Source organism: Nerophis lumbriciformis, linkage group LG04, assembly GCF_033978685.3.
Source record: "Nerophis lumbriciformis linkage group LG04, RoL_Nlum_v2.1, whole genome shotgun sequence".
In the NCBI taxonomy this organism is placed as follows: domain Eukaryota; kingdom Metazoa; phylum Chordata; class Actinopteri; order Syngnathiformes; family Syngnathidae; genus Nerophis; species Nerophis lumbriciformis.
The window spans coordinates 8,346,524-8,367,675 of NC_084551.2; the positions used below are offsets into that span (position 1 = coordinate 8,346,524).

The following is a 21,152-nucleotide window of genomic DNA, read 5'->3' on the forward strand; positions in this document are numbered from 1 at the left end:
TGAAAAAAGACCCCGAGGTTCTTGAACTCCTCCACTTGGGGCAAGATCTCTTCGCCAATCCGGAGATGGCACGCCACCCTTTTTCGGGCAAGAACCATTGACTCAGACTTGGAAGTGCAGATTCTCATCCCAGTCGCTTCACACTCGGCAGCGAACCGATTAAGTGAGAGCTAAAGATCCTGGCCAAATGAAGCCATCAGAACCACATCATCTGCAAAAAGCAGAGACATAATCCTTCAACCACCAAACCGGATCCCCTCAACACTCTGACTGCGCCTAGAAATTCTGTCCATAAAAGTTATGAACAGAATCAGTGACAAAGGGCAACCCTGGCGGAGTACAACCCTCACTGAAAATGGGTCCGACTTACTGTCGGCAATGCAGACCAAGCTCTGACACTGATCATACAGGGAGCGGACCGCCACAATCAGACAGTCCGATACCCCATACTCTCTGAGCACTCCCCACAGGACCTCCCGAGGTACACAAAGAACATGTAGACTGGTTGGACAAACTCTCATGCACCCTCAAGGACCATTCAAAGCGATTCTGGACCACTATCCACTTCCTCAGGAGGGAGGAGCAGCGCACTGTCAACACTGTGGATTGTGTGGATGGTGTGCTGCTGACCTCGACTGCGGATGTAGTGGATTGGTAGAGGGAATACTTCGAAGACCTCCCTAATCTCACCTACACAGCTTCCTATGAGGAAGCAGTCCCTGGGGAATCTGTGGTGGGCTCTCCTATTTCAGGGGCTGAGGTTGGGCTGAGGTTGCCGTGGTAGTTAGAAAGTTCCTTGGAGGCAAGACCCCGGATGCGATCCGCCCGGAGTTCCTTAAGGCTCTGGATGCTGTGGGGCTGTCGTGGTTGACAAGACTCTGCAACATTGCGTGGACATCGGGGGCGATACCTCTGGATTGACAGACCGGGGTGGTGGTTCCTCTCTTTTAGAATGGGAACCGGAGGGTGTGTTCCAACTATCGTGCGATCACACTCCTCAGCCTTACCGGTAAGGTCTATTCAGGTGTACTGGAGTGGAACCTCGGATTCAGGAGCAGCAGTGTGGTTTTTGTCCTGGTCGTGGAACTGTGGACCATCTCTATACTCTCTCATTGTAAACATGTAAGGCAAATACGGGACTTTATTGTTTCGGCGGGAGACATTTTGAGTGCTATTAGCAACAAATGTTCAGCAAACATTCCGTGAAGAGGGGAAAAAACTATCACGCATCAACACATCAAACCTTATCAGCCAGCTGAAACACTAGCATTGTGATGACGGGGTTTCGAAAGCTTTTGAAGCAGCCTTGTGCTGAAGAAGCTGCCCAAAAGCCAGCCACAAAGAAAGGTGTGCACAAACTACATTAAAAAAATTATAGATATGAATAGTTTACTCAGTTATCGGTATTGTTCTTGAGAAGCAGAAATTTATCTGGATCAGTACTGGCTTAAAAGAATACACCAAGCATCCCAAGTTTCCAGCATTAACATTTCAGCTTTTTCCCGTTTCTTTACACCTATATTTGCTCTTTTATTCCACTTTTTGTGTGTGTTTTTTTGTCATAGTACTTTTGGAATTAAACATTTGCAAATGGCCCCTAGGTATCAAAAGTAGGCACATTTAGTACATCTTAGGGTGGGGCCAACAAATCTATTCTGTGCTAGTTAGTTTTTCCTACTTATCTTTATACCAAATTATTTTTAAGCATAAAAATGGCTAAATGAACTAAAAAGATCACAAGTACAGTAGTACTGGCCACGAGATGAGACCATGGCATCTAAAGTCAGTAAAGTATATGTCCTATATTCTATTATTAAATCTACTTCATTGTTTTAAACAAGTGTAAAGATGACTGTGCGGGTGTTAAAAGGGCTCTTACATTGTTAAAAACTATATTTAGAATTATATAGCTATGAAAATATTTGATTTATAATGAATAATTCCTACTTCACAGAAATGTATTCACCGGAACCACTTAACTGCGTTAAACAAGGGCAAAAACTAAAGAGTTCCATTTGTCTTACCTCATCCAGTTGAGAGATGTAGATGGGTTTCTCTTCAAATCCAATAGGTAGGGGCTCATTGGGTGGGATTTCCACTTCTTCATACATTTTAACATTATGTCTGCGGATTCCCTCAGGAAGCAGCATCTGGATGCAACATATAAAATGTATGGTAAATAATCGTTTGTATTATAGTATTGGGGTTTAAAAAAAAAAGAAGACAAAAGAATACACTAACAACTTCATGTACACAAATTTAAATACACAAAAATTCTGACAAAACTAATTATTTACATCCATAGTTATTAACGTCCTCAGACCTAGATTAGTAACGCAACATAGGTTATGTCTAACACGTTTTGGAATAAAATAAAATAAGAAAATCCTGTGTTCGATCCCTGGGCTCGGGGTCTTTCTGTGTGGAGTTTGCATGTTGTTCCCGTGACTGAGTGGGTTCCCTTTGGGTACTCCGGCTTTCTCCCACCTCCAAAGACATGCACCTAGGGATAGGTTGATTGGTAACACTCAATTGGCCTGAGTGTGTTTATTAGAGTGTGAATGTTGTCAGTCTATCTGTGTTGGCCCTGCGATGAGGGAGTGACTTGTCCAGGGTGTACCCCACCTTCCGCCTGAATGCAGCTAGGATAGGCTCCAGCCACCTCCGTGACCCCGAGAGAGACAAGGGGTAGAAAATTGATGGATGGCCTTTTAAAGTCCCTATACACAATGAGACTGAAACTGCTCCTCTTATGGTGTAAATATGCTTATTTAGTTTAAAAAAACGTAAAAATGAAAATATATAAATATAAAATGTTTCAAAAATGGTTTAAAATGTGCAAGAAAGATAAAAGTAAAGGTTATGTAGAGTGTGGATTACGCACATTTCCCATTCACTCAACTGAATGATTGAAATGAAATATTCTTCAAACATTATGGATGATTGGCTTTTCAATGTAGTACAACTATCAAAGGTTTGTGTGAAAAATGTTATTAATGTATGGCCTATATTGCTAAAAATCAACATTTTAAACATTTAAACAAGGTAAAAGTGTTATTTTACCACCACGGATAATCACACACTTTAAATACATTAAAATAAATTACAAAAGTAAAAATTACATTACAGAAGCTTTCAATTATTTTAAATCGAGACAAAAAAAACAACATTAATCTATTTGTTTTTTTTTACTCATTTCATTGTCAATTACAAGAAACACTGTATAATAATCTTATACATATGCACAAACACAAACATATTCATTATTGCTTACCCTAGCACCTCCGACAAAGGAAGGTGTCTTTGCGGCCTCAGCATAGCTGTCATAAACATTTGGGTATTTGATCCGTTCATACACTCTCTCTCTACAAAGCACAGGTTCCTGGCGGGCAGTCAACAGAGCATGCTCCCTGTATGAAAAACAAAACACAGTTTAACATGCTTTACACAACTGTAAGTGTCATTAAAGCATTTAATAAGAAACAACTCGGTATGAACGAGCTAGGAGGACAGAGACAGGACAATTTTTTTTAAATATCTTCATCCATTTTATGACCAATCACTTCAATCAGTGGTGCCAAATTTGGCCCGACGAGTTGTTTGATTTGGCACACCAGTGGGTGGCTTCCCAAATGTAATACTGACCTTTTAAAATCACTAAGGGTACCCCGATCCAATATTGATATCACATATCGGCCCTATATCAGCATAAAAAAACGGATTATATTGGCTTGCATCTAAACTTTTCAATATTAGTTTTACTACCAGCAGTCCTGCGGCATGTTTACTTGTGCAAAGCTGGACAGCCAGTTAACATCTAAATGTCCTCCAATAAACACTCAAGTTATTCTATTTTAGTCAAGTCATTTACAAAAGGTAAACATGCTAGGCTACAGGCTACTAGGAGCTAGCAGCTACACAACAGCTAAGCACACAAGCTAGACATATGTAATAATCATTGAACAATCAAAACAGCACATTTGTCAATAAAAAAACATGTATCAAATACTTATAGTTGCACATTACTTGTATATACAAAGTCTCCAAGGCGGAAGTGTATTACAAAGTATCCAGTAACAAACGTGTCTGCATTATTCAACTGGCTGTGTCATGAGCTTAACTTCATACATTTTTGTGATCACGAGGTGTCACAAAAAACAATTACCGCTCCACTTCGTCTTAAAGACGGCATAAGTCCATTCCTGACAGGTAATAACAAATAGGTTAGTGTTTTTCATACCCACTATTGTTCTCTGTTTGACTAATTTCCCTGGATCGAACCTTTTCTAACATTCCACACTACTAAATAATATAGATTATGTCGGATTCTTGCTGATATTGGATCGGATTATTATCAGTATTGTATCGGAAGTGAAAAAGTTTGGGACACCCTTTACACTCACACAATCATTGACGGCATGTTCGCAAGACTAACAAGTTGGCAAACCAGTTGCGATCTATCATTGTTATTGATACTATATATAGGAACTTGTTAGCTATTTGTGTTTCATTCATAAAGTGTGGTCTACGACCTGTTGGTACATTATAACTTTGGCTATTGGAGGCAAATAGTTGGGGCACTCCTGACTTAGATGAAGAAGGCATTGATGTGTAAACGCATCCTTGCTATTCACATCCAAATCACGATTCCTATTAACTGTACTGTGCTGTCTCATAGATTTTTAATAACGGGTCCTGTGCTCTATCATTGTTAATGCGTTTTTCTTTGTTTCTTGCATTGAACAAGGAGAACACATCTCACCAAGTCAGATTCATTGTGTGTTAAACATACTTGGCCAATAAATTAATCGAATCAAAAATATTGAAGAATCAGAAATATTTTATCAATCCCCGTGAAGAGATTTGGGTGCTATCGTTGCCCTTAATGTATACAATATTAGGATTAGAATCGATTTTTAAAAATATGTTTTAGGCTACGCTTATTAGCTGCATGCCATACAGCATACAGTTTATAACTGGTTTTAAAGAGGTTTTATTATAATTACCGGTATATACTAAATTGCGAGAATCGTGTTGAATCGACAATCAATTCAAAATCGAATAGTCACCCTAAGAATCAGAGTTTAATTGAATAATGACTTGTTGTAAGACTCACATCCCAATAAAACGGTGTGCCTCCTTGAGAACCTGCGACTTTATACTGCAGTTCTAGGGGTGTAACGGTACACAAAAATGTTGGTTCGGTATGTACCTCGCTTTAGAGGTCACGGTTCGGTTAATTTTCGGTACAGTAAGAAAACAACAAAATATACATTTTTGGGTTATTTAATTACCAAATTTGCAAAATCTTCCACCAAAAATATTTTTCTTAGTGGAATGTTTGATGTGAAGTAATCAGAACCTTGGATAGGTCAATAATTCATAATAACATTGATTTTGATTCATTATTATGTTTTGAGCAATGACAAAAAAACCAGCTTTGTTTTATTAATTGCAACTTTTTCTAGATTACATTTAACCTTTAAGCTTTTTTATTTCACTTTTGTTATGTTTTTGTATATTTTAATAGTGTTTTTAGAATGTGCCGTGGGCCTTTAAATGGCCTCCGGGGCACACTTTTGACACCACTGCTATAGATAATAAAAAATGTAATCTGATAAATCTATGCAGAGCAGAGCCTGGCGTGTTTATCATAACACTCTCGCTCTCTCTGTCGCTGCCCCTCCCTCACGAATGCTGCTGCGCGCACAATTTGTTTTGTTTTTAACCCCTTCTTAACCCTGAACGTACATTGAAAATACACGCAACCCTAACTCAAAATGCCGGACATTTAAGGCATTTAAGAAACTCCGCCCTGACAGCGCCGCAAAAGAGGACATGTCCGGTGAAAAGAGGACGTATGGTCAGTCTATTGTAGCCCGTTAGCTGCTAGCATGCCGTGTGTTGTGCCTCAATGTGCATTGTTTACACAACGTGCGTTACGCTACTTAATATGTCCGTGTGGAAACTCGTTCGGTACACCTCCAAACCAAACCGGAACCCCCGTACCGAAACAGTTCAATACAAATACACGTACTATTACACCCCTATGCAATTCATTTGTCTTAAAGCAACACTTTACCTATGCCTCCAAATAAAATCTATTTCATGAAATAAACTCTTGGATGCAATTTACGTAAAGCCAATGAAAATACTGAAGCTTGTCAGTTTTCGTAAGAGCACACACAAAGCAGAATGGAGAGCCAAGACAACTGAAGAGGAAAAAACAAAACAAGAGCAAGACTTGATAGCTAATGTACCGCTGGGCTCTCATCTCTCTGGGGTCAAAGTTCATGAGAGCATCAGAGCATTCCACATCATCTGTTCCTTTCCCCTTCTTCCTCTCTCTTTTGTCCTCCCTGCGGAATATCTTCATCAACTGTTTTTCTTGTTCCGACTGGACGGTCACTTGGCAGCCATAGGTAGGCCTTGAAACATCATCAGTGCCTTTTCGGACAGCATCTGGAGGAGGATTCCAGAGTTAATAATATATCCGGGCTGATAAATCAATAAATCAATTAGTCGCAACAATAAATGAAAATGAGATAGATGACTTTGAGTGGATAATTTGCCAAACATGTGCGACTTTGTTTTCTTTTTTTCTGGTTTTCAAAAAGGGTGCAAGAGGGTTCATTCCGCGCATCGCTGTCCATACCTGGGGGCGTTTATTTAATAGCATAATTAAATGAAAAGAGTGCACCCCTTTTGTTTGTCTTCCACAAGCTCTGCCTCGGTGGGAGAACGCTGGATCGTTAGCTTACACACACAGGATGCACAGAGAGCGAGCCTTGCTCGCCGCAAGTCAGAAGCGCCGTAAAATAACAAAAATTAGGAAGAAAAAATATTATTAAAAAGCCAAATGTTCGGTGTGGGAAATGTCAGCTTTAAATGATTAATTACAATTGGATGACCAAGATGAGCCCATAAACATGGACAGACGGGCAAGTATGCTCAATTTCTTGGAAAGTGAGGGCCAAAAATAAATAAATAAATAAAAAATAAAGAACACCGGATCTATTTTTTCCATTTGAGGACTTCAAGATGTTAAATTTGTATTTATTTAATTTTTTAGTAACAAAGATTGATAGTCAACTTTATTGTCATTGTTTGTTTCTTTTTAGGACTTTTAGGATAACAAAGTGTTTGCCCTTCCAGTTACAATGGTAAAAAAATGCTACAGTAATGAGAAATAAAAGTTTATTGCCTTTGAAAGGGTTATTTGAATAATTATTCTATAATATGATTACATTTGTGCTTAATTTGGTATTAAAATAATGTTGTTGATAATATAGTTTTATTAGCAATGTGGGACAATAAATTGTCCAGCAAAATTTGTTATCAATCCAGGCCTAGTTAATAATATGGGACAAATTCAAATTGTCTATTTTCGGGGGTTCTTTCAAAAAATATACCAGTTGACAATTTAATCTAAAAATATCCATAGTTTGATTGTCAATAACACCTTCAGGTATATTGGCTATACACAGACATAGTGTGTTTTTTGTTTGTTAGTGTGCCATCTGTGAGTTATTGGCAGTACGACTGTGAGAATCGTAATACCAGAGTTGGGAAAATGTTTGGCAAAGTGCAGCAAGGAGCAGACACATTTCTGGAATTTATTCAGAATTAGAATGTCATTGTTCGTAGAAGGAAACGTGAACCATAGTGGTTGCTACGGCAATATGAAAGGAAGAAAAACTGTTTTACCATGTAAATAGCCCGATTGTGACTGAGCAAGAAGTGGCATGTTTAGCAGAGAGTCAACAATAGCTGGTCTTTGCTGCAGGAGGGTAGAGATCATTTCAAGACCTTCTGGGCCAAGCAGCTCAAATAACTAGAAGCAGACAAAAAAAGAAATGGAAACAAATCAGTGTCTTGAAGCCAAAAACAGGAATGCAGTTATATACCCAGTGAGTAAATGAATGAAGAACATTTTTAATTTTTTTTAACCCAACTTTGGTCTGATAAATATTATTTAAAATGCAAAATAAAGACATTTTTAAAAATTTATAAAACTGGAGTTTGCAAGCGCACACCTGCACACTCAGCTTGACATCTGGAGTTGTAATATCTACCAACCACAGTAACCACCTGATAGTAAGCCTACACACAGTAGGCTTACAATCAATCAAAAGAACTGTAATATAGAAATACTATTGTACTTCTGAAAGTAAAATCCTTCAGGTGAAATGGTATCTTGTGTAATAATAGATATAGAAACGTTTTACATAACGGTGGATAAAACACGCAACTGTTAAGAGATGTAGTAAAAACATCAAGAATAAGGATGGAATTTAGTCCATATTACGCATTTGTGCATACACAGTATCTCACAAAAGAAAGTACCTCTCACACTTCACCAGCCCTATTTTTCAGCACCCATTATCTTCAGCATAAAATATGCTGTGAGGCTCGATGCACTTTAAAAATGGAAAGATTGTTTTCCTCATTATAACAAAGCAATTGCAAAAACAACTCATGTAATTGTACTAACGAATGCAATGCTGGTGGGTTGCAGCAGTAATGCGCAGGCAAAGGATGAGCTTTTACACCTGTGGTTAGTGGTTAGTTAGGCTAGCTCTTGTTTCTTACGGAACAACCTATTTTGTGGCGTTTGCCGTTATTCCACAGCACTGACTGCTAATGGCAATAAAAGGTGGGTCTTTCCTCGGGGTGAAAATCTTTGGGCACCTCACAATTGGATGATAATGATTTTGGGGCTGTAATTTGATTATAAATCAATTATTACACTGCAGCATCTTTAATTATCAATAATATGTAAATTACTTCCTCCTTTAGCTACCAAGTATGCGGGAACATATTGCATCATTTTCGTTTTTTGTCTATGATCGCGCACAACATACTGTAGATGCATAGAAGACTAGATAAGTAAGCACCGTAGCAGCCTGCAAAGAAACATGCCAACGTGCCGAGCAGGTATCCTTGGTGTTTTTGTTACATCTTCTTTTCTTACACTTCTGAATCTCATGTGCAAGTATTACCGTGAAGTAGTAGACTTTGGATTAGCTATTCTGTGTTGCCATAGTGAGGAAGTAGTCTTTGCCAATAAAGGGGAACTGCAGTTTGTTTTTAAATGTTGCCCTATCATTCACAATCTTTACGTAAGACAAGAACAAATATTATTTTCTTTTTTTTTATGCATTTTATTCTAAATTGTATTATACTGTGAGGCAAGTACGAGGTGGCTAACAATGAAGCTAATTGAAGTCATCTTTTGCACCCATAAAGCCCTCTAAAAAAACTTCCAAAAACTGTCAGCAATACTCCATGTCATGACCTGCATATTAACCAGTATTAGTGATATTGTTACCATAAGCACTAACACCTAGGAACTACTTTTAGCCGCGCCATGATCACAAAGAAGTAACTAGCTTTTGCAGATATTGACAAACTGAGCTGGTGAGCTGCTGCATCACCTCTGAGTTGGTGAAAATGTATTCTAGACTATAATTTGTGCCTCTCACTTGTATAATAGAAGGTTGTGGCCATAAACCGAGAAGTTGTCAACTTTGGCATTCTACTTGGACCAACAGAATGCGAGAAAGACACGAAAAGTTTGCTAGTTATATTTTTTTCTTTTTACCTTCGTGAGGATTATGATTATTTCTTCATCTAAACAGGAAGATACAAACATCCCATCAGTCGGCATCCAAGTGAGAGCGGACATTGTTAAGTAAGTGATTGTTTTATTATGTTCGTAGTTTGTATTTCTTGTTAAGCACTTAGCAATAGTGCCACTTGCTGGATCTGCTTATCACTCCGTTTCTAAATGTTGTAGCTCATCATCCTTATATTCATGCTAAACACATAAGGTTGACATGTTATTATAAATGTGCCTGTTACTACATTACATATATACTTAGAGCGTGTATATAAAACAGGAGGTTTATGGATGTTTTTATAAGCGCTGTATAGACAGAATAGAACAAGTCCCATTATGTCCATTGTTAGTGGAGTTAGAATCCATAAAACAAAAAACAAACAAAAAAATTAAATATATATATATATATATATATATATATATATATATATATATATATATATATATATATATATATATACACATATATACATTTATATATACATATTTATACATATATACATATATATATATATACATATAAATATATATATATATATACACACACACATTTATATATACATATACATGCATATGCATATATACATATCCATGTATATGCATATACACATATACATATGCATATACACATATACATATGCATATACATGTATATGTATATATAGATATATATATGTATGTACTGTATATATATATATATATATATATATGTGTGTGTATATACTGTATATATATATATATATATATATATATATATATATATATATATATATATATATATATATATGTGTGTGTGTATATACTGTATATATATATATATATATATATATATATATATATATATATATATATATATCATTGGCGATCACTCGACGCGAGTATGATAGTCCTCCTGTTGGTGAGTCTAGTCATCTGTGGGTCCTCAGGTGGCTGTGGAGGCCAATCCGTGATCCACAGACTCTATTGCAGTGGGGGCATATGTGCGTGATTGTCGTGGTAGTAGTGGTGGTTGTGGTGGTGGTCTGAGGAGCTGTTTTTTATATATATATATACACACACACACACACACACACACACACACACACACGAAACAAGGTTTCTCCCTTCACAGCCCGTACAGATGTAAGCTAGGGTTGTCATCCCCTTAGGGAGCCTGGCCGACTAGAAGACAAGCTTCTAGCCTCCCCTAATAACTCCCAAGAGTCTGTTCTGTGTCCAGCAACAACTGTTCTGTCAAGACAGGTAGGTTCCCAAAAACCTAAGATCTTCTCAAATTCGTTGAGGCCAGTTGGTCAATTCCATTGTTTAGATTTTGGAGAGCAGTGCTAAAAGAGGCTGCCAGAAAGTTAAGACAAGACAAAACAAAGAAGCAAGCAGGAGAGATACAGTATGGGAGAGAGCATGGTAAAGTGTCAGCCTTCAATGAGTGCCAGAGAGACATTACTACTGAAAGTCCCTCGCCTCTCAGGCCCCCACGACACCTCACTGCGCCCCCTCAGGGAGCCTGCCCCATTATTTAAAAAGCCCTGATATACACAGTTTCTATATTAGATCATCCTCAATAGTAATATAACTACCATAATGCATACTAGTAGCAAATAATTTGACAAGCGGATTCGAACCATAACATTGCATCGAAACTCATCTGCATGGATTTTAAGTTCTTTAGAACACTTACCTCATTCTGCAGCTCATCATTGCTTTTATCGGAGGCCAACATCTCAAAAAGGGAGGTGCACAGATCTTCTGGGCGAGATGAAATCATGTTTCCTCCGTTCAGATACTTCTCCACTTCTGTCATTAGAACAGTTTCATGCACAGAAGCTCTTCCTGAGAACATATCTCCTTCGTTGACAACATTCCGCTCAATTTGCTGTTTATTTAGGAAGTTAGTAAAGTCCAAGTTGACATTTTGATCCTGGATGCTGGGGCAGGGCAGTTCTTCCAGTGGTTCCAGTGTATAGCAGTCATGGGAGAAGGTAATATTGCGTCCAAAAGTGGAGCCTTGTTGAGGTTTCTGACGAGAGGAATGGGATTGGAGAAATTCCTCAATTTTGGACTCTCCCAGAGAAGCCACCAACCGTACCACACAGGCACAGGACATTTCAGCGGCAGATGAAGGAAAAGGGCCAAACATCTGTTTGATGGCACGGGTCTCCTCGGTCCCCACATGGTCTTTGTTGTGAAAGGTCTCAAACAGAAAGACAGCAGCGTGTTCGATTGCCTCCTGACCATTTTCAGTCCCCACTGCGAAACAGAAAAGTCTTTAAAACGACAATGTCACACAAAATATTGGTGCAATTTTAATCTCAGAAACATCACAAACTTTTGTTCTGCTAATAAATTAACTGTTGGTTTTGCAGTTGGTTTTGAATCTAAGAGCCCCTGTTTAGTGGTCTTGGTGCAAACAGGGCTGTACGCTTAGCTTTTTCACTAGTATCACCACTGCTACTAAAAGAAAATAACTAGCAACAAGAACAACATTGCATAAATATCACAATTTCATTATTAACACTCAAACAAGGAACACATGCGCACTTATACCTATAAATGCCACCATAAGGCCTACTGTGTAATTAAACACAGAGAACATCCCTAAACTGTGCTAGCACTGTCGGTAACACAAGTGTAGGGCTGGGCGATATGGATCAAAACTCATATCCCGATATAGTTTCGCCCATAAACTAACCCATAAATGGAAATATCCGTTGACATAACTAAATATTTCCTCCATGCTTTGGTTATAAGTTTTCGAGACTGATGGGATCCCAAAAACAGGTACCAACCAGTAAGAAAAGCAGGTTTTGCATAACAGGATCATAACTTAAGGTGTTTTGAGATTTAAAAAAAAAAGAAAAAAAAAAGAAAAAGCCTTGAAAATAATATCAGAAAAGTCAAATATAATCTCTAATCTTCTCTAAAAAAAACATTAAACTATGCTCAATTCTTCAGCAAACAAAAACATGTGAAATAAAGTGCTCTGGTTTAAGAGAATATGTTTAAACGTCAGCAACAACGTGAAAATAATTGACATTTAACAATGGTGGTTTTATAGGACTACCATAAGACATACACACAAAGGTTTTTAGCCAGGAACACCAACCTGCCAACTGCTTCATAATGCTGTCTGATAGGCTGTGTTTTAAAAATTACTTTTAAAAAGTAATCAATTATAGTTACTCGTTATTTTACCCAAAAAGTAACAGAAATACTAACAGAATTACTCTTTAATAAATGTAATTAATTACTAGGGAAAGTAATTAATGTGTAATAATAATAAAAACTTCAAATATCTGGCATAATACAGTTGAGATAAGTTTCATATAAAGTATCAATCAATCAATCAAAGTTTACTTATATAGCCCTTAATCACAAATGTTTCAAAGGGCTGCACAAGCCACAACGACATCCTCAGATCCCACATCAGGACAAGAAAAAACTCAACCCAATGGGAACAATGAGAAACGTTGGAAGGGACTGCAGATGTGCCCCTCCCCCCCGGGTGACGGTGCAATGGATGCTGAGTGCATACGGTTAAAGTAGGGCTAGGCGATATATCGATATACTCGATATATCGCGGGTTTGTCTGTGTGCAATATAGAAAATGACTATATCGTGATATTCGAGTATACGTTCTCACGCAGTTGCTTTTAGCTGCGGGGCAATAAACTGCATGCGCTTCTCACTCTTTCCTGTCTATCCTTCTCACAGAGACTTAAAACAAGCGCACCTTCTTACATACGTCACATACTGTCACGTGAGCAACGTCACACGCTCCCGCGGAGCAGACAGGTAGCGACATGTTCGCTGTGATGCTAACAGCTAACGGTGTGGTTTGAGTGGTAATACGAGAGAAAGAAGGTGCGAATCTGGTAACAAATGAAGGAATAATTAATTCCCAAGAAAAACAGCACGGGGTCCATCGTCTGACGGTGGTTTGGCTTCAAGCGGGAATATGTCTTTAGATGTCAACATCTCCGTACTAAATGCCGAAGCAACTATTTCCACATCAACACCGTAGGACATATACAATTTGATATGCAGCTCATTTTTATGCGACACTTATTGAAATATCTTGTGTGTCATCATGCACAAAAGTGCGCTTTATTTGTTTTAAACTATTGTAGTGGCGTTCTGTAGAAAAAGTGCACTTTAATTTAGTGTTGTTTTGAAATGTCATCTTAGTGACATCATTCATGAAAGTGCACTTATAGCTTGTTTTAAAATGTCTCTGACAATCTTGCACTTTCTGTTTTGGAAATGACATGAATGTTTGTGCCACTGCTTAATAACTGTTTAATAAATACAGTTTTGCTAAATTGACTTAGTTGTGATTTCCCTCTCTGCATGAAAGTTTAAAATGAGCATATATTAATGCAGTATGAACAAGAATGTTTTAATGTAGACACATAGACTCATCATACTGCTGTGATTATATGTATCAAGTGTTCATTCAAGGCTAAGGCAAAATATCGAGATATATATCGTGTATCACGATATGGCTTACAAATATCGAGATATTAAAAAAAGGCCATATCGACTAGCCCTAGGTTAAAGTATATACCTGTATATGAGAGCAGTGTTTGCATCTGAGTGTGTGCCTTTAAAAGACGGTGCCTGTTGCATAGTGAAGTGCGACATCAACAATTCCACATTCAGTCTCAGTCTCACTGGTATTTTAGCTTGAGCTGTTTTTGTTAGCTTAGCAGGCTAGCGGCAGCAGTCTACTTAATAGATAGATTGAATGTGCTTCCATGGCTGTATGTTCTGGTCAACAAACGGGGTATTGTTTGGATGGCAAGTTTGTCACTTCAGTCATTGATTTGTTCTTCAATATTCCCGTTGACCCCTCGTAGTTACGAGCACGGAGTACAGTTTGTGTCAAGTTTTAAGGTGGTGACCTTGTCTTTTACTGACCAGTTCCTCCAACTATGCCCTTGATACTTCTGTGTTGGAAGACTGAGTGTGTGAGCTAGGGGTTGCAGCCCCGCTCCTCTCTGTGCAGGGTGCAGAGGGGGAATGACACACACAGCTTTCAGTGCGTACACGGTGATCAGTGACACTTCCGTGTCAATCACGTTCCCATTTTGATTATGGTTATGGTTTGAGTTCATTTCAAATATGCTATACAAATGGGCAAACATTTTACTCTAGTTTGATCAAATTTGGATGTATTCATTTTAAGAGCAAAATGCTACTTAAAGGGTTAAAATCTGTGTTCGCAGATGTGCTACTTTTTTTTTTCAATACTCGCACAACCTATTTTTAGTCGCAAATACGATTAAAATGTTTGGACGGTACAGCCGTGACAAGGGAACTGTAATTCAGTTTGGTTAATTTTCAATTGTGTGATTGTAGTAATTTTCTGAATTAAATCAATTATAAATGCTTTACCTTTATACAATGTATTTTTTTCTAAAAGATGAAGAATAATGGGTTGTACTTGTATAGCGCTTTTCTACCTTCAAGGTACTCAAAGCGCTTTGACACTACTTCCACATTTTACCCATTCACACACACATTCACACACTGATGGACAATAAGTCAACCTAAGCTAGACACATAGTAGGAGTACTGGTTTGCCCAAGTGGTGTTGCTGTATGACTGCAGTCAGATCTGTTAGAGCAGACTACGAAACTAAAACTGAACTGGCTACAAAATAAACAAAAACAGAATGCTGGACGACAGCAAAGACTTACAGTGTGTGGGGCAGACTGCGTCCACAAAGTACATTTGTACATGACATGACAATCAACACCAAAATAGGAGCGCAAGACCAGAACTAAAACACTGACAATTGTAGCACCAATTAGTTTAGTAAATGGTCAATAGCCAATGAATGCTAAATGCAGTCTTGTCACATACGTTACTTTTTGTTCTCCATCATCATTTTGCATACGACAAATAACTCACATGTTATTCTTAATTACATACAAATAATAATGGAATTGATTTGTATGCTGCTTTTTCTAAACACCTGTAGTGCTTTGCACGTAACCCATCATTCAGTCACTGCCCACTGGTGTTGGTAGATTACATCAGTCGTCACAGCTGCCCTGAGGCAAATCGACAGAAACGTGGCTGCCGATTTGCACCAACAGCATTCACATTTATGCACCAGTGTGGGCATCACTGGAGGCAAAGCAGGTAAAGTGTACCTAAGGGCTCAACAGACCAGTGACTGGAACGGATGGAGGGAAACAGGCTTCAGACCACCAACCCCCAAGTTGTTGGACAGTGTTGTACACCATGAGCCATTGTCAACAATTCTTAAATGAACCAGCAATGTGACGCTGCAATGCTTCACTTGTTTATAGCACAAGATCAGAACAGAAGTCATTTGGGGATACCTTTCCTACATAACAGATCCATACCTTGTCCTCTCATTAAGCAAACATGTTGTATTTACTGTACAAACAATTATCCATGGCAGCAGCAAACATAAGACAACAAATCCATAGTAAACCCTCAATTTTCCCCCAGTCTGATTCAGTCATATAATAATTACAAAAAGCCAATGAGTTAACACAATGCTTAACTGACTCAATGAAAAAGGAAACAATTGAGATTAGAGACATGCTATGGAGTTAGTTACCTACAACGTTCCCTTTAAGGTGCGCGCCTGTGCAATTGTGCATTGCTCAAGCGTCCTCTGCGCACGGCAAATCTATGCCACGCACAAAATCAAATAAAAAAATAAGCGCATAACAATTTTCGACACACGGACACGACACGACAGAGAAAACAGTTTTCGTCATCATTCTTCAAATATTGTAACGTCTGTCGAGACGCTTTGAGGACATGAATTCCATCGATCACTTTACTGAGCAAAACTCTTAATTGTCGGCCATAAACACATCACCAAAACATTAGTAAAAAAATTATATCTAGCAAAAGTGGTCATTTTCTGCAGTACAAACCAGACCAAAAGCAACTTTGTTATATAAACAGCAGCCGCTCGCTCTTTCTCAATTGCGTCAACACATGCACATATGGCACTTAGCCAGTGATGCGTTTACAGCCGCACAAAAAGTCGGACAACTCCAACACCACACATAAAGTGTCATTCCAGGTCGTTACACTATGATTCACCAATCAAATGTGTGCTTATTCTAGTGTCATTTATTAGGAATCTTAATTCATAAATATTAATCATGAAATGCTGTTAGTATATTAAATAAATACTAATAAAAATATATTTTTTACAAACAGGAAGTTGCAGGAATGTACACATGATCCCCTGCTTACATCTCATTGTGCAACATGTGAATGTTTTAATGGGAACTAAATGCATTGTCTGAAAGGGGTACAATTTATTTCCAAAGCAGGACCTCCACCCAGACAAACAATACAAGTACACAGTTCATGAAAAAAACATTTTTTTGTTATTGTCATTGTAAGTGGGCCTAAAGACTTATATTAGAAAATAATCTCATGGAAATGACTGCTGTCATTTGATTATAATAATAAGAGAATGTTGTCTATCTGTGTTGGCCCTGCAATGAGGTGGGGACTTGTCCAGGGTGTACCCCGCCTTCCGCCTGAATGAAGCTGAGATAGGCTCCAGCACCCCCCGCGACCCCGAAAGGGACAAGCGGTAGAAAATGGATGAATGGATGGAAATTGAACTTGTTATTTAGTCAGGTTTGGGACAGGTGTGCTGCTGGTGTAGCCACAGTGTGCACGTCTGATGTTGCTCACATGGGCTCCACTGAATGCTCAGGGAGTTTTTGCATTTGCTCACACACATAAAAAATTAGAGGGAACATTGGTTACCTATCTGTTTGGCTGCCAGAAGAAGGCTCTTTAATTCTTGCTTAGCAGCATCCTGCTTCACTTTGTCCTGATGGTCAGTGCAGAAGTGGGAAATTCTCTGCCACGTTAGCCCTTCTTTGGCGAACAGTTCCTGTTTCTTCAGACGTTTGGTCTAAGGGGAAAAAGATAATTACATTTTAAGAAGTTAAGGTACTGATAGTTCATTTAAAGCTCAAAAAAATATTTCAGATACTTCTTCAGATGCTCATAATCCATTAGCTGTATTAGCTTGTATGTGTCGTCCCTCAACTTTTTACCAGAGTTATTTTGTTTCTTTCTAAGCTCACCATGGACGTTGAATTTCCAGCATTTGATAGTAATAGAGTCAAAAATAATGACTGGGAAGGAATCATTTCTTCATGATCCAACCATGAAAGCTAGGCACCACTAATACACACACACACGGCAGCACAACAACGCCATTTCACAAAAACAGTGTCCTATCCTGCGCAAGCAGATTTTTGCTGAATTGAGCCACCATGCTTCGCTGTTCGCCAAAATTAAAAGCTCTTTGTATACAGTATGTGGCACAGCGCGTGCAAACTGAAACATTGACTAGAATAAAAATGTTTAGGAAACAATCAGGGCAACATAGTCGTTCATCAGCCATTATGCATCCAGTGGAAATCTGGGGTTAGTGTTGACATAGTGTGATGTAACATTGGCCGGGTATCTAACCCATGTTCTCTGCCATGAAAAGTAGAATAGTGTGTAATAGGGATGGGCGATCATGTCTAAAATCCTTTCCACGACAGTTAGTATTACCGTATTAATTTCATTTATTTCAGGCAATGACATAAAAAAAAAGTACAAGGTAGACAACATATAATAATATTACCGTAATTCAAAAGGTAATGTACAGTATGTAAGCATGATGATCCAGTTTTGCCTGAAAGGGAGTGGTTAGAAGATAACTTATTTAATCCCACCCCCACTTCGCCATTCAGTGATTAATACAGCAAGTTAAAGACCCTCATCTCTATATTTGAACCAGACCCGATGTTTGTATAATAGTTTCAATCGATTAATAGTTTGTCATTGCTTGTGTTGTAACTTGTAAGTCCAGTTTGTTCCACAGTTTTACTCCGCATGCAGACACACAAAAACGTTTACGAGTGGTTTGAGCTCTTGGCAATGAGAAATATCCAAAGCCTCTCAAGTTATGAGCCTGCACTCATGTTATAAAAATTTTTTGTAGATTAGGCGGCAATAATTTGTTAAATGCTTTATATAAGATTATTGATGTATTATATTTATTATATATATTATTTATAATAATTAATTAGAGATGCTACCTCAGTAGAAGCATTTAAGTCCCATCTTAAAACTCATTTGTATACTCTAGCCTTTAAATAGCCCCCCTGTTAGACCAGTTGATCTGCCGTTTCTTTTCTTCTCTCCTCTGCTCCCCTCTATCCCTTGTGGAGGGGGGGTGGGCACAGGTTCGGTGGCCATGGATGAAGTGCTGGCTGTCCAGAGTCGGGACCCGGGGTGGACCGCTCGCCTGTGCATTGGCTGGGAACATCTCTGCGCTGCTGACCCGTCTCCGCTCGGGATGGTGTCTTGCTGGCCCCACTATGGACTGGACTCTTACTATTATGTTGGATCCACTATGGACTGGACTCTCACAATATTATGTCAGACCCACTCGACATCCATTGCTTTCGGTCTCCCCTAGAGGGGGGGGGGGGTTACCCACATATGCGGTCCTCTCCAAGGTTTCTCATAGTCATTCACATCGACGTCCCACTGGGGTGAGTTTTTCCTTGCCCTTATGTGGGCTTTGTACCGAGGATGTCGTTGTGGCTTGTGCAGCCCTTTGAGACACTTGTGATTTAGGGCTATATAAAAAAAAAATTGATTGATTGATATTTAACAAGATCATCAAATTTGAGCAACTTTGATTGCATAAAAAGATTAGGAGTATATTTCTAAAAAAAAAACAACGTTGTGTATGATCCGCACTGCTCTTTTCTCTAAAATGATCAGAGGATTAATTGTGTTCTGGTAAGTATTCCCCCATACTTCAACATTAAATCAACATTAACGAAAGATCATGATTGATATTCACATTTTGATAAACTAGCACGGTGGAGGAGGGGGTAGTGCGTCTGCCTCACAATACGAAGGTCCTAGGTTTGATCCTGCGCTCGGGATCTTTCTGTGTGGAGTTTGCATGTTCTTCCCGTTACTGCGTGGGTTCCCTCCGGGTACTCCGGCTTCCTCCCACTTCCAAAGACATGCACCTGGGGATAGGTCGATTGGCAACACTAAATTGGCCCTAGTGTGTGAATGTGAGTGTGAATGTTGTCTGTTTATCTGTGTTGGCCCTGAATGCAGCTGACGACGACCCCGAAAGGGATAAGCAGTAGAAAATGGATGGAAGAGACATTATTGTCTTTCCCTATTAACAAACGTCATACCCAAATCAAAAATGGTATAAAAACATTACTGTCTGAACAATTAAAATATTCACATTGACCATAAAGGCTATTCTGTCTGTCTTAGAACAAAGTGATCCATCTATAGTCAACAGTGTCAAGTCGACACAGATGGAGGTGTCTTCAACACAGAGTAAACTTGTGTGAGTGACGTCACATAAACCCCAAGTAAAGCAAAGTAAGCACCCAATTTATGACTTTTATACTGAAATAAATACACCAACAACTTATTAAATAAAAATATAGAAAAAAATACCAGCAGCAGCAAGGTTTAGATCCATGAAGGAAAAAAGAAAGTGAATGAATATTTATAACGGGATACGTTTACATATGTATACATAAAAATGTGTTTTCTTTTGTATTATTTTTTTTAAAGAATTAAGTAACGTTTATTGCAACCTTTTTCCAAAACACAATATAGAATGCGAGATATAACAGGATAATGCATTTACCATTTGTTTTCAAAACGGTTACAAAAAAGTGGGACACCAAAAATTTACTGTGGGACCCCATTTTTATGACTTGATGGGGCCCCTGGGACTCCATTTTGAAATTTCCTAGCGCCAACAGTGTTGCACATTTTACACGTTTGGAGATAACATTAAAAAAAATATGCATTTTTATTGGCATTAATTGTCATTAAGCATCTATCATCTTTCTTCCTTCCGCAGTAAGACAGGTGTAGTAGTGTCTGCACTAAGAGGTAGATGTGGGCGCAGCTTTACAGCTGAGAGGCGCCCGATTGATGGAATATTGACATCCTATAAATATTCATCTTTATACTTGACTAGAGATTTAGCACATTTAGATTCAAGGTTTAGGTTTGGATTTAACATTTAGGTTTAGATTTAACATATAGCGCTCACATTTAGATTTACGATTTATATTTAACATTTAGGTTTAGATTTAACATTTCAGAATTATTGTGAAGCACACACACTAACCCCCACCGTGCTGCCTTGATTTAACATATACAGTGGTGGTCAAAAGTGTACATACACTTGTAAAGAACATAATGTCATGGCTGTCTTGAGCTCAATTTGTGTTTCATCTGACATCACATGGACAAAGATAAGACCTTCTGGAGGAAAGTTCTGTGGTCAGATGAAACTAAAATGTAGCTGTTTGGCCACAAAACCCGGCAATATGTTTGGAGGAGAAAAGGTGAGGCATTTAATCCCAGGAACACCAATCCTAGCGTCAAGCAGGGTGGTGGTAGTATTATGCTCTGGGCCTGTTTTGCTGCCAATGGAACTAGTGCTTTACAAAGAGTA

At 38.5% G+C, this 21,152-nt stretch overlaps 1 protein-coding gene across 1 annotated transcript in view; it reads right to left on the reverse strand.

The window, feature by feature from the left end:
• Positions 1 to 21,152, reverse strand: part of ascc3 (activating signal cointegrator 1 complex subunit 3) — a 124,107-nt gene that overhangs the window by 93,402 nt on the left and 9,553 nt on the right. Inside the window, exons 3-8 of the mRNA XM_072912956.1 lie at positions 17,399 to 17,549; positions 11,301 to 11,869; positions 7,708 to 7,834; positions 6,261 to 6,462; positions 3,275 to 3,410; positions 2,025 to 2,150 (exon numbers count right to left, since the gene is read on the reverse strand). Coding sequence (XP_072769057.1) covers positions 2,025 to 2,150; positions 3,275 to 3,410; positions 6,261 to 6,462; positions 7,708 to 7,834; positions 11,301 to 11,869; positions 17,399 to 17,549 — 1,311 coding nt within the window. The remainder of the gene's footprint in view (positions 1 to 2,024; positions 2,151 to 3,274; positions 3,411 to 6,260; positions 6,463 to 7,707; positions 7,835 to 11,300; positions 11,870 to 17,398; positions 17,550 to 21,152) is intronic.